The sequence below is a fragment of the Ranitomeya imitator genome, chromosome 1 (genome assembly GCF_032444005.1).
Source record: "Ranitomeya imitator isolate aRanImi1 chromosome 1, aRanImi1.pri, whole genome shotgun sequence".
Taxonomy (NCBI): Eukaryota; Metazoa; Chordata; class Amphibia; order Anura; family Dendrobatidae; genus Ranitomeya; species Ranitomeya imitator.
Genome location: NC_091282.1, coordinates 994,232,112 through 994,247,990, shown reverse-complemented (window position 1 = coordinate 994,247,990; position 15,879 = coordinate 994,232,112). Strand labels below are relative to the sequence as shown.

General features: G+C 41.0%; 1 protein-coding gene across 1 annotated transcript in view; it reads right to left on the bottom strand.

Moving 5' to 3' along the window:
- The window catches only part of INTU (inturned planar cell polarity protein), a 148,816-nt gene extending 138,161 nt beyond the window's left edge, over nucleotides 1-10,655 (bottom strand). Inside the window, exon 1 of the mRNA XM_069743932.1 lies at nucleotides 10,255-10,655. Within this exon, the coding sequence (XP_069600033.1) occupies nucleotides 10,255-10,343 (89 nt within the window). The 5' untranslated portion in view covers nucleotides 10,344-10,655. The remainder of the gene's footprint in view (nucleotides 1-10,254) is intronic.
- Nucleotides 10,656-15,879: the final 5,224 nt, after the last annotated feature.

The following is a 15,879-nucleotide window of genomic DNA, read 5'->3' as shown; positions in this document are numbered from 1 at the left end:
TCTCATCGAAATTTTGCTTGGTCTTCTCGACTTTATCTTGATCTCCACTGTTCTTGTTAACTGACATTTCTTATTTACAATTTAGCCTTCTATAGCCTTCTTTTGCTTTGTGGACCTCCACCATTTTTATTTTCAGAGTGCTAGGCAGCTACTTACACAAACCCATGGCTGCTGTTTTTTGGCACAAGGTTAGAGGAGGCTGCAATTTTATAAAGCTGGGAAATTTGCAGTACCTGGCTTTTCCTATGGATGATGGTGAAAAAGCCATAACCCTAAATGTGTCATCTTTAACGTTAACTTGCTTGACTGTTAACAATAACTAATTTTGACATGGGGTGCTCAAATTTTAACATGCCACTGTAGGTGCTTGAAAGTATGATTATTTGCAGATGTCAGCAACACCCGCTACTTCTTCGATTTGCATAAACTTATGGATTGTCCTTCTTGTTCTTGTTACAATTTCACTGTTAAGTGGTCATTTTATTGGTTTTGAGTTTTTTCCATTTTGAAGGCCCATGAATGATTTAATGGAGTTGTTGGAGACCTTGACTTTGACAGCACAAACGGGACTCTGTTAAGATGTAGTCCTCATGAACATCATCGTATTACAGCAATGTGTGTAGACCCTTATTGTACCTCCGTATGCCTTTTATTCCATACAGATATACAGTACAGACCAAAAGTTTGGACACGCCTTCTCATTTAAAGATTTTTCTGTATTTTCACGACTATGAAAATTGTAAATTCACAATGAAGGCATCAAAACTATGAATTAACACATTTGGAATTACATACTTAACAAAAAAGTGTGAAGCAACTGAAAATATGTCTTATATTCTAGGTTCTTCAAAGTAGCCACCTTTTGCTTTGATGACTGCTTTGCACACTCTTGGCATTCTCTTGATGAGCTTCAAGAGGTAGTCACTGGAAATGGTCTTCCAACAATCTTAAAGGCGTTCCCAGAGATGCTTAGCCTTTTTGCCTTCACTCTGCAGTCCAGCTCACCCCAAACCATCTCGATTGGGTTCAGGTCTGGTGACTGTGGAGACCAGGTCATCTGGTGCCCCATCACTGTCCTTCTTGGTTAAATAGCCCTTACATAGCCTGGAGGTCTGCTTGGGGTCATTGTCCTGTTGAAAAATAAATGATGGTCCAACTAAACCCCAACCGGATAGAATAGCATGCCACTGCAAGATGCTGTGGTAGCCATGCTAGTTCAGTATGCCTTCAATTTTGAATAAATCCCCAACAGTGTCACCAGCAAAGCACCCCCACACATCACACCTCCTCCTCCATGCTTCACGGTGGGAACCAGGCATGTAGAGTCCATCCATTCACCTTTTCTGTGTCGCACAAAGACATGGTGGTTGGAACCAAAGATCTCAAATTTGGAATCATCAGACCAAAGCACAGATTTCCACTGGTCTAATGTACATTCCTTGTGTTCTTTAGCCCAAACAAGTCTCTTCTGCTTGTTGCCTGTCCTTAGCAATGGTTTCCTAGCCTGCTATTTTTCCATGAAGGCCTGCTGCACAAAGTCTCCACTTAACAGTTGTTGCAGAGATGTGTCTGCTGCTTGAACTCTGTGTGGCATTGACCTGGTCTCTAATCTGAGCTGCTGTTAAACTACGATTTCTGAGGCTGGTGACTCAGATAAACTTATCCTCAGAAGCAGAGGTGACTCTTGGTCTTCCTTTCCTGGGGCGGTCCTCGTGTGAACCAGTTTCTTTGTAGCGCTTGATGGTTTTTGCAACTGCACTTGGGGACACTTTCAAAGTTTTCACATTTTGTCGGACTGACTGACCTTCATTTCTTAAAGTAATGATGGCCACTTGTTTTTCTTTACTTAGCTGTTTTTTTCTTGCCATAGTACAAATTCTAACAGTCTATTCAGTAGGATTATCAGCTGTGTATCCACCAGACTTCTGCTCAACACAACTGATGGTCCCAACCCCATTTATAAGGCAAGAAATCCCACTTATTAAACCTGACAGGGCACACCTGTGAAGTGAAAACCATTTCCGATGACTACCTCTTGAAGCTCATCAGGAGAATGCCAAGAGTGTGCAAAGCAGTCATCAAAGCAAAAGGTGGCTTCTTTGAAGAACCTAGAATATAAGACATATTTTCAGTTGTTTCACACTTTTTTGTTAAGTATACAATTCCACATGTGTTAATTCATAGTTTTGATGCCTTCAGTGTGAATATACAATTTTCATAGTCATGACAATACAGAAAAATCTTTAGATGAGGTGTGTCCAAACTTTTGGTCTGTACTGTATATGGGGGTTTTCTTACACAAACTGACAAAGTATAAGGAAGCATGGCTTCTGAGGAGAGCATCGCAAAAAGGTCAATTTCACATCTCTGAAATTCTTTTTCTGAGTACAAACCATGCTGTTACTGGATGATATTTCATAAAATCACATCTAAAAGGCTGCTATTGTAATAAACAAATCCAGACAGAAAATCTGCTGTGCATGTGACTTATGTGTACATATCCTAGAAGGGATTGTTCATAAGAAAAAAAGGATTTTAATTTTATTAGATATTGCTAATTTTTTCCCCTTTTTCCCCCCTTTTTAGTGTTTTTTCTTTTGTCATTTCCTTAGCAGTTTTTGACCACCAAAGATTTTTTTCCAGTATTTTTGTGAATTTTTTTTTGTGTCATTCTGGTAAAAAAAATTAACCCCTTACTGGCAGAGCCAAATTTTTTAAATCTGACCAGTGTCACTTTATGTGGTAATAACTCGAACGCTTCAACAAATCCCAGTGATTTTGAGGTTGCTTTTTCATGACATATTATACTTTATCATAATGGTAAATTTAGGTCGATATGTTTTGTTTATTTATAAAAAAAATTAGAAATATGAGAAAAATGTTACAAAATTAGTAATTTTCAGACTTTGAATGGTTATCCCTTTAATCCAGATAGTCATACCACAGCAAGACATTAATAAATAACATTTCCCATATGCTTGCCTTACATCAGCACCTTTTGTAAAATGTTATTTTACTTTGTTAGCATTTTAGGAGGTTTAAAAATGTAGCAGTAATTTTTCATTTTTTCAACGAAATTTACAAAATTTACTTTTTTAGGGACCTATCCATGTTTGAAGTGACTTTAGGGGTCCTATATATTGGGAAACTCCCAAAAGTGATACCATTTTATAAACAACACCCCCTGAAATATTGAAAACTGCAGTCAGGTAGTTTATTAACCCTTCAGGTGATTTTCAGGAATTAATTCAAAGTGGCATGACAGAAATGAAAACGTGTATTTTTACCACCTAAATGCCTCTAACTTCTAAACAGATTACTATAGCTGGCAGACTCTAAGGCCACTATTTGGTCGTGAATTACCATGGCAAACATCAGGACCACAAAATCATGATTTGAGGGCACCAATTGGGATAAATAGGAAGCCCCCATACTCTGTTAACCATTTATATGATGTAGTCACTATTGACAGCAGCATCTAAGGGGTTAAATAGACTTGGACCGTGCAAACACTGATCGTGGCTGATACAGCAAGTTGTCAGCTATAGTATACAGCCTACAGCCGACAGCTGCTGGATTGTCACCTGTATGGGGAGGCTATTCTCTTATATCTCAGGTCAGTTAAAGGACGTATTGTCGGTCATTAAGGGGTTAAATTCCATTCAACAATGAAGAAAGCGCTAGAAGATTTTTAACAAAAACCACTAGTAAAATGCTCAAAAAGTCTTCTGGGGGTCTTCCCATTGACGTCTATTACAAAGTAAATAGTTTTTTTCTGAGCTGAAAATGCGTGAAGAATGGTCAGCTCACTTCTTTTAACTACTTGGTATCTTTGGAAACCTGAAGCTTTTCCTAGCACAATCCACCTAAAAAAGACTTTGTGTGCAAATATTTTTAAACAGTATCTATCTGCAGATTACCACTATATTTTAAGGCAAATAGATCTTATTAAGGTGACAATTTCCCTTTTTTAGCTGGATTTTGGTGCAGATTTTTCTTTAATGGGAATCTGTCACCCCTTGGAAGATTTTGAGCTATTACTATGGGCATACAGGTAATAGTATGTTTAAACCAGTCTTATCTGTATGCCTTATAGCTGCGAGTAGATGTTGAGAAAAGGAGTTTTAATGTTATATGTTAATGCTTTCTTCCAGGCTTCAGGGTGTGTGGTGCCTGGAAGAAATCTCGGTCTCCTGACTTCATTATAATGACACACCCCTCCCATGCACCTCACACTGACCTGTGACGTGCAGTTGGGGAGCTGTAATCACACACGTGTAGTTATGTGAATCTCATCTGCCCTTTAGGTAGAGTCTTCATCGATCTTCTAATCAAGTACTGGCGAGTCTCTGTTATTGCGCAGTTACCCCTAGAGCGCAGCAACAACTCATCCAAGACTTCACAAAATACCCCACAACAACATCCGAAGAACTGCAGACCTCTCTTGCCTTAGTTAAGGTCAGTGTTCATGACTCCACCATAAAGGAGAGACTGGGCAAAAATGGCCTGCATGGCAGAGTTCCAAGATGAAATCCACTGCTGAGCAATAAAAACATAAATGTCTGTCTGTTTTTGTCAGAAAACATCTTCATGATCACCAAGACTTTTGGGAGAATACACTGTTGACTGATAAGACAAAAGTTGAACTTTTTGGAAGGTGTATGTCTTATTACATCTGGCGTAGAAGTAACACAACATTTCAGAAAAAAGAACATCATACCAACAGTAAAATATGGTGGGGGTAGTGTGATGGTCTGCACGCCTGCTTTGCTTCTTCAGGACCTGGAAGACTTGTGGAAATGGAAGTATGAATTCTGCTGTCTACCAAAAAATCCTGAAAGAGGATGTCCAGCCATCTGTTTGTGACCTCAAGCTGAAGAGCCCTTGGGTTGTTCTGTAGGACAATGATTCAGAACACACCAGCAAGTCCACCTCTGAATGGCTTAACCCCTTTCTGAACTCGGACGGGATAGTACATCCGAGGTCAGATCCCCTGCTTTGATGCAGGGCTCCGCGGTGAGCCCGCATCAAAGCCGGGACATGTCAGCTGTTTTGAACAGCTGACTTGTGCCCGTAATAGGTGCGGGCAGAATCGCGATCTGCCCTCACCTATTAACTAGTTAAATGCCGCTGTCAAACGCAGACAGCGGCATTTAACTACCGCTTCCGGCCGGGCTGCCGGAAATGACGTCATCGCCGACCCCCGTCACATGATCGGGGGTCGGCGATGCGTCAGGATGGTAACCATAGAGGTTCTAGAGACCTCTATGGTTACTGATCACCGGTGGCTGTGAGCGCCACCCTGTGGTCGGCGCTTACAGCACACCTCCATTTCTGCTACATAGCAGCGATCAGCAGATCGCTGCTATGTAGCAGAGCCGATCGAGTTGTGCCTGCTTCTAGCCTCCCATGGAGGCTATTGAAGCATGGCAAAAGTAAAAAAAAAAAGTTAAAAAAAATGTGAAAAAAATAAAAAAAATATAAAAGTTTAAATCACCCCCCTTTCGCCCCAATCAAAATAAATCAATAAAAAAATATCAAATCTACACATATTTGGTATTGCCGCGCTCAGAATCGCCCGATCTATCAATTAAAAAAAAGCATTAACCTGATCGCTAAACGGCGTAGCGAGAAAAAAATTCATAATGCCAGAATTACGTTTTTTAGGTCGCCGCGACATTGCATTAAAATGCAATAACGAGCGATCAAAAGAACGTATCTGCACTAAAATGCTATCATTAAAAACATCATCTCGGCACACAAAAAATAAGCCCTCAACCGACCCCAGATCACGAAAAATGGAGACGCTACGAGTATCGGAAAATGGCACAATTTTTTTTTTTTTTTTTAGCAAAGTTTGGAATTTTTTTTCACCACTTAAATAAAAAATAACCTAGTCATGTTAGGTGTCTATGAACTCGTACTGACCTGGAGAATCATAATGGCAGGTTAGTTTTAGCATTTAATGAACCTAGCAAAAAAGCCAAACAAAAAAACAGTGTGGGATTGCACTTTTTTTGCAATTTCACCGCACTTGGAATTTTTTTCCCGTTTTCTAGTACACGACATGCTAAAACCAATGATGTCGATCAAAAGTACAACTCATCCCGCAAAAAATAAGCCCTCACATGGCCAAATTGATGGAAAAATAAAAAAGTTATGGCTCTGGGAAGGAGGGGAGTGAAAAACGAACACGGAAAAACGAAAAATCCCAAGGTCATGAAGGGGTTAATAAAGACAAAATTAAGACTTTGTGCCCTAGTCAAAGTCCTGACCTTAATTCGATTGAGATTCTGTGGCATGACCTTAAAAGGCCCGAAAACACACCAATGTGGCTGAATTGCAACAACTCTGCAAAAATGAGTTGGCCAAAATTCCTTCAGAGTGTTGTAAATGACTCCTTGCCAGTTATTGCAAATGCTAGATTGCAGTTGTTGTCGCTAAGGGTGACCCAACCATTTGTTAGGTTTAGGGGGCAATCAGGTTTTCAGACAGGGCCCTGTAGGTTTGGATTTCTTTTTCTCTTAATGATAAAGACCTCCATTTAAAAACTGCATTTTGTGTTTACTTGTGTTATCTTTGTCTAATATTTCAATATGTTTGGTGATCTGAAACATTTTAAGTGTAACAAACATGCAAAAGAAGAGGAAATCAAGAAGGAGGCAAACACTTTTTCACACAACTGTAGTTTCATATGCCATGGGACAGACACTAATAGCTCCATATTGGGCTAGGATCACACGAGTGTAGATTCTCTCATCCGAGAGCATCAGGTCTTTTATGCTAATGACACTCTGATCAGATTCTGATCCGAGTTTGCTCAGAGTTTCAACATAGTGTGATCCGCTTCTCTTGGATGTGAGAACCACTACACAATGTGAGGAGAAGATGGAGAACAAAATTGCTCCATCTTCTGCATTGTGTGAGTCAAATTGATCCATCTTCTGCATTATGTGAGTTGCGGAAATCAGACTGCACTCAAATGTCATACGAGTGCTGTTCGAAGCTTTCCATGCACCCATAGACTTGAATGGGTGAATGGCATCTGATTACAGAGCGAAATCACAGCATACTGCGATCTTTTTTTTCACAGACAGATTGACAGTGAAAAAAATCGGTCTTCAGCACTACCCCATTGAATAACATTGGTCCAAGTGCTATCTGATAAAAAATCGTTTACCTCTTGTCCAATTTAGACACTCTTGTGATCCTAACCTTAGGGGAAAAATTCCCCTGACTCCACATGCATCGATCAGACTAGTTCCCTGGATGAAGGCCCCATCATAGAATCTAATACCCATAACCTGTAATACCTGAATTTTAGTAGTGAATCAGCCATTACTATATCATGTGGCAGAGAGTTTTAGTCTCACTGCTCTTACAGTAAAGAATCTGTGTCTGTGATTATGATTAAACTTCTTTCCTCTAGACATAGAGGATGCCCCCTTCTGTCACAAGTGTAAAAAGATTATTAGAAAAATCTCTGTACTGTCCCCTAATATACAGTTGTGCTCAAAAGTTTACATACCTGGCAGAATTTTGCTTTCTTAGTCTTTTTTTCAGAGAATATGAATGATAGCACCAAAACTTTTTCCCCACTCATGGTTAGTGGTTGGGTGAAGCCATTTATTGTCAAACTACTGTGTTTTCTCATTTTAAATCATGATGACAACCCAAAACATCCAAATGACCCTGATCAAAAGTTCACATTCCCTGTTGATTTTGGCCTGATAACATGCAAAGAAGTTGACACAAATGGGTTTGAATGGCTACTACAGGTAACATCCTCACCTGTGACCTGTTAGCTTGTAATCAGTGTGTGCATAAAAGCTGAGTGAGTTTCTGGGATCTAGACAGACTCTTGCATCTTTCATCCAGGCATGGACATTTCTGGTTTGTGAGTAATGGGAAAAGCAAAAGAATTGTCAACGGATCTATGGGAAAAAGTAGTTGAACTGTATAAAACAGGAAAGGGATACAAAAAGATATCCAAGGAATTGATAATGCCAGTCAGCAGCGTTCAAACTGTGATTAACAAATGGAAAATGAGGGGCTCTGTAAGAAACCATGGTCAGGTAGACCAACAAAAATGTTGTCCACAACTGCCAGGAAAATTGTTCGGGATGCAAAGAAAAACTGACAAATAGCATCGGTTGAAAAACTGGACTCTCTGAAAACTAGCGGTGGGACTGTTTCAAGATGCACAATAAGGAGGCACTGCTCAAATGCCACAAAGTCTTTCACCTACAATATGCAAAACAGAACAGAGGCAAGCCTCACAACTTTTGGAACAATGTAATTTGTAGTGATGAGACCAAAATTGAACTTTTTGGCGACAGCCATAAACATTACATTTGGGAAATGTTATCAAGGCCTATGATGAAAGGAACACCATTCTTTCAGTAAAGCATGGAGGTGGATCGCTAATTTGTTGGGGATGTGTGAGCTACAAAGGCACAGGAAACTTGGTCAAAGTAGAAGGAAAGATGACTGCAGCACATTATCAGCAAATACTGGAGGCAAATTTGCAATCATCGGCCCGGAAACTGGGATGTACTTGGACATTCCAACATGACAACGATCCAAAACACAAGGCCAAGTTGACCTGTCATTGGCTGCAGCAGAACAATGTGAATTCTCTGGAGTGACCATGTCAATCTCCTGACCTCAATATCATTGAGCCACTGTGGGGAGATCTCAAGCACGCAGTTCATGCTAGACAGCCCAGGAATTGACAGGAACTGGAGTTTTTTTTGCCAAGAAGAGTGGGCAGCTTTACCAGCTGAGAAAATAAAGAGCCTTATCCACAGCTACCACAAAAGATTTTGTCATTGATGTTAGAGGGGGCAATACACGGTATTAAGAAATGGGGTATGTGAACTTTTGATCAGGGTCATTTGGATGTTTTGGGCTGTCATTATGATTTAAAAAAGGTAAACACAGTAGTTTGACAATAAATGGCTTCACCCAACCACTAACCATGAGTGGAGAAAAGTTTTGGTGTTATCATTCATATTCTCTGAAAAAAGGCCAAAAAAGCAAAAATTCTGCCAGGGTACCGTATGTAAACTTTTGAGCACAACTGTATTTGTACATTGTAATAAGATCATACACATGGTGCTATTTTTTTTCAAATATAAAATGACGCAACATAACAGTTCTATGGATGTTTCTGCCAGAAAAACCTCTCTAAATTTGGCTGTTGAATAAAAAAAAAGATTTCTACTCAAAAAACATATAAAACAACTATATTTGTTAATTTTTTTTCTTAGCATGGATTTTTCAGTAAGAAAAATTTTCATCATGAACTCTGTGTTAACATATCATTGGTTGCCACAAGGTATAGTGTTGTGGAAAAAAAATCTATTACATGCTATAGGAAAAAATACAATCATTTTAGGACATGATGCATTTTTTTGAAATCTATGTATGTCATTAATTTGTGCAAAATAATCTGTATTTTCTGTACCCAACTCTTCATGTCACCGTGCTGCATTTTATCGGTAGACCTTTAGTGTGGTGTTTTGGCAAATTTTTCACAAATGTTATCATTTTTCAGATTAGTAAAATGGAGTAACTAATTCATTGTACATTTTGGAAAGGGCATAATGGAATTTGTCCGAAAACCTAAGCCGAGTTCCTCAATACATTCAGCCTTGATCATTCGACATGTGCACCTCTTATATATGACATTGGAAAAACAGTGTAGCACTGAAAGGCAACATTTTTTCCTGTGAGCAAATATAATGGGGTATCTCATAATATGTTGACTGCCAAACACTTCCAGTTAATTGGACATGTTGCATAAGAGGTGCTTAGGAGGGTTGGCAGGTTGTCAAATCTCTCTATTTCCAATTGAGAGTAATAATAGTCATGGATACAAAAAACAGACAGGTTGAAATTCACAGGAGATGGCCGGCTAGTCCCACAATACATTATACTGTTATAATCTATTTTATATTGGTGGCATGGGTGCCCCCCAAAATAATGCTCATGGCAAGCTTAAGATGATTCAACATGCTTTGATTTACTTATCTCTATGGCCTAATTAGCTTCTTGAAGGATGATAACCTATCTATCCATCATTTATCAGAATAATAGTAAAATAATAATAAAAAAAAACAACAAACCATTTTGATCAGGTATGGTAGGCCATTGTGGCTACAGCTCTCATTCCCCAGATTTATCTTCTCTTACTTGCAGGCACTTTTCAAAATTCTAAAAAAATGAAGAATTGTAATTTCTCTAACTTACCTGTGAAACAAGATGCTTTGGACAGAGTCCAGGTCATCTAGACTCTTCGTGACAGCCCGTGGGATTATATGGTCGCCAACTTTAAACATGGTCCTCTTAGAGCTTGGCTCATAGCATAGAGAAGATGTTTTTAGTCCATGTCCATCCAGTAGGGTTCTAATCTATGGATGGACTGATTATATGGTGATCTCACATAACAGTCATTTCTACAGCTATAGAAGCCTTGGAGCGAAATGTGTCTGTATTGCAGCCCCTTTTGTGCCCCATCCTTCAACCCAACTCCAGCAGAGGACTGAGTGGCCACAGTCAAGCCTAGGTCCCTTGTCCCCTCCTCTTTGAGGGACCCTATGTGCTGCACTATCGGCACATGCAGTGCAGTAGACTCTGCCATCCTCTCTCCTGTCTCTCAGCAGCTCATAGTTGGGATTTTACCAAAGCCTTAGCCCTCCCACTCCCCATTCATTTTACAGACGTCAGGGAAATGAAAAAAAAAAAAATACCAGCGAAGGCTCAGAGACTTGTCCAGCAGTGACTTGTCAGGTGTAGCTGGCTTACCCCATGCTAAGATATGAGATTTTGAACCCTAGCATTCAGAAAGATTATTTCCCGTGTGCATTTCATTATTTAAGTCTTCGAAAGCTGGGTGGCAACTAATTTGATCACAGTTATAACAAGTTCTCAGCTTTCCGTGATTACTGAAAGGCAATTCTTCCTGGCTATGGAGGAATACAGATCTGTGGGGTGTCTTAACATAATGAAGCAAACTTTCCATTTAGAGAAAGGGGATAGTTGGGTAGCAGCTTGTGTGTGAGATGCAGTGGGGGGGAATGAGTAGCTGCAATTAAGCGGTATTCCTTGGGACAAGTGGAATATATAGTTGGCAGCACAGATTTAACCCATTCGCTTCTCCATCGGCTGCACATTCATTTTTTCGCGGGTCTGCAGCAGCCTCAGCCTTATCAGTGGTTGTGTGCACACAGCCTGACCAGGTGAACACCATTAGACAATTCCTTTTGACATTTTACCCATATAAGACCCTATTTGTACTTTGTGACTTTCCAGTCTTCTTTTATTTCGATTAATTTTTTTCTATGCCATTCACAGTTGATTCTAGGGTTAATATGGATTTTAGAGCCCGTAATGAGATGCGGCTCTCAAAACGTAATGAAGTTTTTAAGGATGACTCCGTTACCATGGTTGATACCAATGACAAGAGCAAATAAGAAACTGTGATGAGACTTAAGCCATGAAAGAGTTATGCTGATTTTTTCCCGTAAACTCATTTTAAGAAAATGACACAGCCTTGACAAATCCCATCTTGGTCTGGATAGCGCAGCTGAGCGAGAAGCCCTTTTTGGTTTTGGAGGAATTATTGAAAGAGCAAATTTTGCCCAGATCAACAAGGTTTCCCCCTTATGTCCAGCTTTTTACTAAATTAGTTCTCGAGGATTTTAACCCCTTCGTGATAGAGCCAATTTGGTACTTAAAGGGAACCTGTCACCCCCTGTAAGGGGTCAAGTTCCCGCCTCTGCACGGGGAATCTCAAGCCATCTCCGCTGTAGTCTCCCTTTCTTCTCCTGCTGCAGTGGAGCCTGGTCAGCGGAGGTGTCGGTCCCAGCATCTTGCTCAGTCTGACACCGTGCAAAGGGTTACTGCTGCCTTTCCAGCTTCTGCAATTGTAGCCAGTACTGGTCAGCGGCGAGCAGACGTCTTTGGGATTAAATATAACAAAACCTAGCACTCAACTTCTATGTCTGAAGAAATATTTTATTTATCAGCAACGAAACGTTTCCGTCCCAAACAAACTTGACCTTCATCAGTCACTGAAAGTAATGTACAAAATAACGAAAAAAATAAGGATACAACAAAAATAAAGTATATACAATGAAAGACATCCAATATATGGCAAATATGGCAATTTAGTTACTAAAGGTACAACAACAGTATAGAACCGCCCACTATTGGCACAATACTACTCCGGTTGGTAAGTGGTTAAAAAGGTGAAAAGGTGGTAACATACCGTGCTTTATAGCGTATATTTTTATAAGAGATGTGCTCCTATGGGTAGGCGATAGGAAGTATCTGTAATGGAAGGTTAAGTATGAGAGTGGTGGATAGAAAGGGTAGTGGTGTTGATGGAATGACACATACCAGTATAACTGTCGGGAGATAGTCCGTATGGCTGCAAGGGCAGCATCCTATCGGAATGTATAATGCAGGGAGTTAGAGAGTGAGCACTTACATGGCCCCGTGAGATATATGATGTGCGCGTGCACCTTACCGTGCAGGGATGGCTGTGATGACGCGGTGTCCACCGCTAGTCCAAACGCTTGATAGAGAGAACGTCATAGCAAGTACACAGTCTCAGCGGTATATAAGCCGCCGACCGGAAGTGGGCGTGTCCGGCGCGCAATGACACGAGGCCTGGTACGTCACCACCAATATGGCGGTGCGTTCCAGGGAGCCGCTCCTGCGTGTCATACTGGGGGGTGTGTCCAATGAACGGAGGTGTGTCTACAATACCGGTAGGAAGATATGCAACCTACATGTACTGGCTAGGACATCGGTCCAGGACGCATTTAAGGAATGGTAGTGCGTACCAGGAGACGATGTCAGGAGCAAGGCAATGATAGGTGTACTTAATAAGAAAAGATGATAGAAAAACGACATAAATGTATAGTCCCACATACATAAAGTTGTAATGCATTCTATGTGGGGACATGTAGTAAAATACTGAGAACGGGTCGCATATGGATACGGGAACACCTAAACATAGAACATATATACCACAAATATAGTGGAACTTAGTATGTGGGATGACGTGCCAGGAGGCGATAATACATTCACTTATGCTGAAATAGTGCCGGTGAGTAGAGGGTGAGCCGTCATGCTAAAGTGAGTGCCACATGGGAGGGTTCTCGGTCCAAGAATCAATACAGGCGATTCTAGAATAAGCAAAAAATGGGAACAATTAGCATAAATATAACTCAAGTAAAATCACTTGGCAATAAATGGTACAGTAGTTTAAATAAATGCCAACAGATCATAGTCCCTGTTTAACCCTTTGGGTGTGAGGGTATCCAAAGTATGTATCCAGAATGCCTCTCGCTTCTTCAGAAGCGCAATACGGTAAATTCCGAACGATGATAGGCATGTGTAATAGTTTTTAATCTCGAAGCTTTTACCTGTGTGCGGGTGTTGAAAAGTATGGCCTTTTTGCACATTCCCACACTGTGCACAGTGCAAACACGGGAATGTCCCCATTCTAGGATGTGACAGGAATCTGGATTTCATGGTCTGTGTGGTACCAAAATCCGCTTTAACCAGCGTATCCCTAAGATTATGTGGTCTTTTGTAGCATGGCAAAAAGGGAAGTTTAAATTCTGGTACTGTAGGGTATGCCCCGTGTCCGGGGAGGGTTTTTTTTTTGTTCCTCTAGGACGCGTTTCGGGTACCCACGCTGGTGGAATTTGGTGGTCATGTCCTGTAGACGTTCCTCACATTTGTCTTGATCAGAGACAATGCGGCGTACACGTTGGAATTGTGATTTTGGAATGCAGCGTTTGACTGCTGGGGGATGGAAACTATCGTAGTGCAAAATGCTATTCCGGTCGGTGGGTTTTATATGTAAGTCAGTGGTCAGACGACCCTCTTGATCCTTCAGAACTGTAGTGTCCAGGAAACTTACAGACCTAGTGTCATGGGTGATGGTAAACCTTATGCCCGGCCATGCCTCATTCAAAAACGTGAAGAATGTTTCCAAGGATTCCAACGTGCCCCCCCATAGGCAAAAAATTTCATCTATATAGCGTGTCCAATAAAGGACATGCGAAATGAAGAGATGATGCCTATAGATGACGGACTCCTCGAAGTGTGCCATATAGGCAAATGTGAGCAACGTCTACAGGACATGACCACCAAATTCCACCAGCGTGGGTACCCGAAACGCGTCCTAGAGGAACAAAAAAAAAACCCTCCCCGGACACGGGATGGTGATCAGGGGAAAAGGGTCCCTTTCGTACATGTCTACCACCCGGTTACCTCCATCCTCCACAAACATATTAGAAAGCACTGGCCATTACTCTCAACGGCATACCCTACAGTACCAGAATTTAAACTTCCCTTTTTGCCATGCTACAAAAGACCACATAATCTTAGGGATACGCTGGTTAAAGCGGATTTTGGTACCACACAGACCATGAAATCCAGATTCCTGTCACATCCTAGAATGGGGACATTCCCGTGTTTGCACTGTGCACAGTGTGGGAATGTGCAAAAAGGCCATACTTTTCAACACCCGCACACAGGTAAAAGCTTCGAGATTAAAAACTATTACACATGCCTATTATCGTTCGTAATTTATCTCATTAAATGCGCATGTGGCCTATTATATATCGGAGAAACGACCCAACCAGTGCGAGACAGGATATCGAAGCACAAATCTACCATCCGCTGCAATAATCTTCTACCAGTTCCCCATCATTTCTCGACTCATGGTCATACCATTTCACAATTGAGATACCAAGTGATCGATTCTATTCCACCACAACGACGGGGGGGTGACCGTATTGCGCTTCTGAAGAAGCGAGAGGCATTCTGGATACATACTTTGGATACCCTCACACCCAAAGGGTTAAACAGGGACTATGATCTGTTGGCATTTATTTAAACTACTGTACCATTTATTACCGAGTGATTTTACTTGAGTTATATTTATGCTAATTGTTCCCTTTTTTTGCTTATTCTAGAATCGCCTGTATTGATTCTTGGACCGAGAACCCTCCCATGTGGCACTCACTTTAGCATGACGGCTCACCCTCTACTCACCGGCACTATTTCAGCATAAGTGAATGTATCATCGCCTCCTGGCACGTCATCCCACATACTAAGTTCCACTATATTTGTGGTATATACAGTGGGGCAAAAAAGTATTTAGTCAGTCAGCAATAGTGCAAGTTCCACCACTTAAAAAGATGAGAGGCGTCTGTAATTTACATCATAGGTAGACCTCAACTATGGGAGACAAACTGAGAAAAAAAAATCCAGAAAATCACATTGTCTGTTTTTTTAACATTTTATTTGCATATTATGGTGGAAAAAAAGTATTTGGTCAGAAACAAAATTTCATCTCAATACTTTGTAATATATCCTTTGTTGGCAATGACAGAGGTCAAACGTTTTCTGTAAGTCTTCACAAGGTTGCCACACACTGTTGTTGGTATGTTGGCCCATTCCTCCATGCAGATCTCCTCTAGAGCAGTGATGTTTTTGGCTTTTCGCTTGGCAACACGGACTTTCAACTCCCTCCAAAGGTTTTCTATAGGGTTGAGATCTGGAGACTGGCTAGGGCACTCCGGGACCTTGAAATGCTTCTTACGAAGCCACTCCTTCGTTGCCCTGGCGGTGTGCTTTGGATCATTGTCATGTTGAAAGACCCAGCCACGTTTCATCTTCAATGCCCTTGCTGATGGAAGGAGGTTTGCACTCAAAATCTCACAATACATGGCCCCATTCATTCTTTCATGTACCCGGATCAGTCGTCCTGGCCCCTTTGCAGAGAAAGAGCCCCAAAGCATGATGTTTCCACCACCATGCTTTACAGTAGGTATGGTGTTTGATGTATGC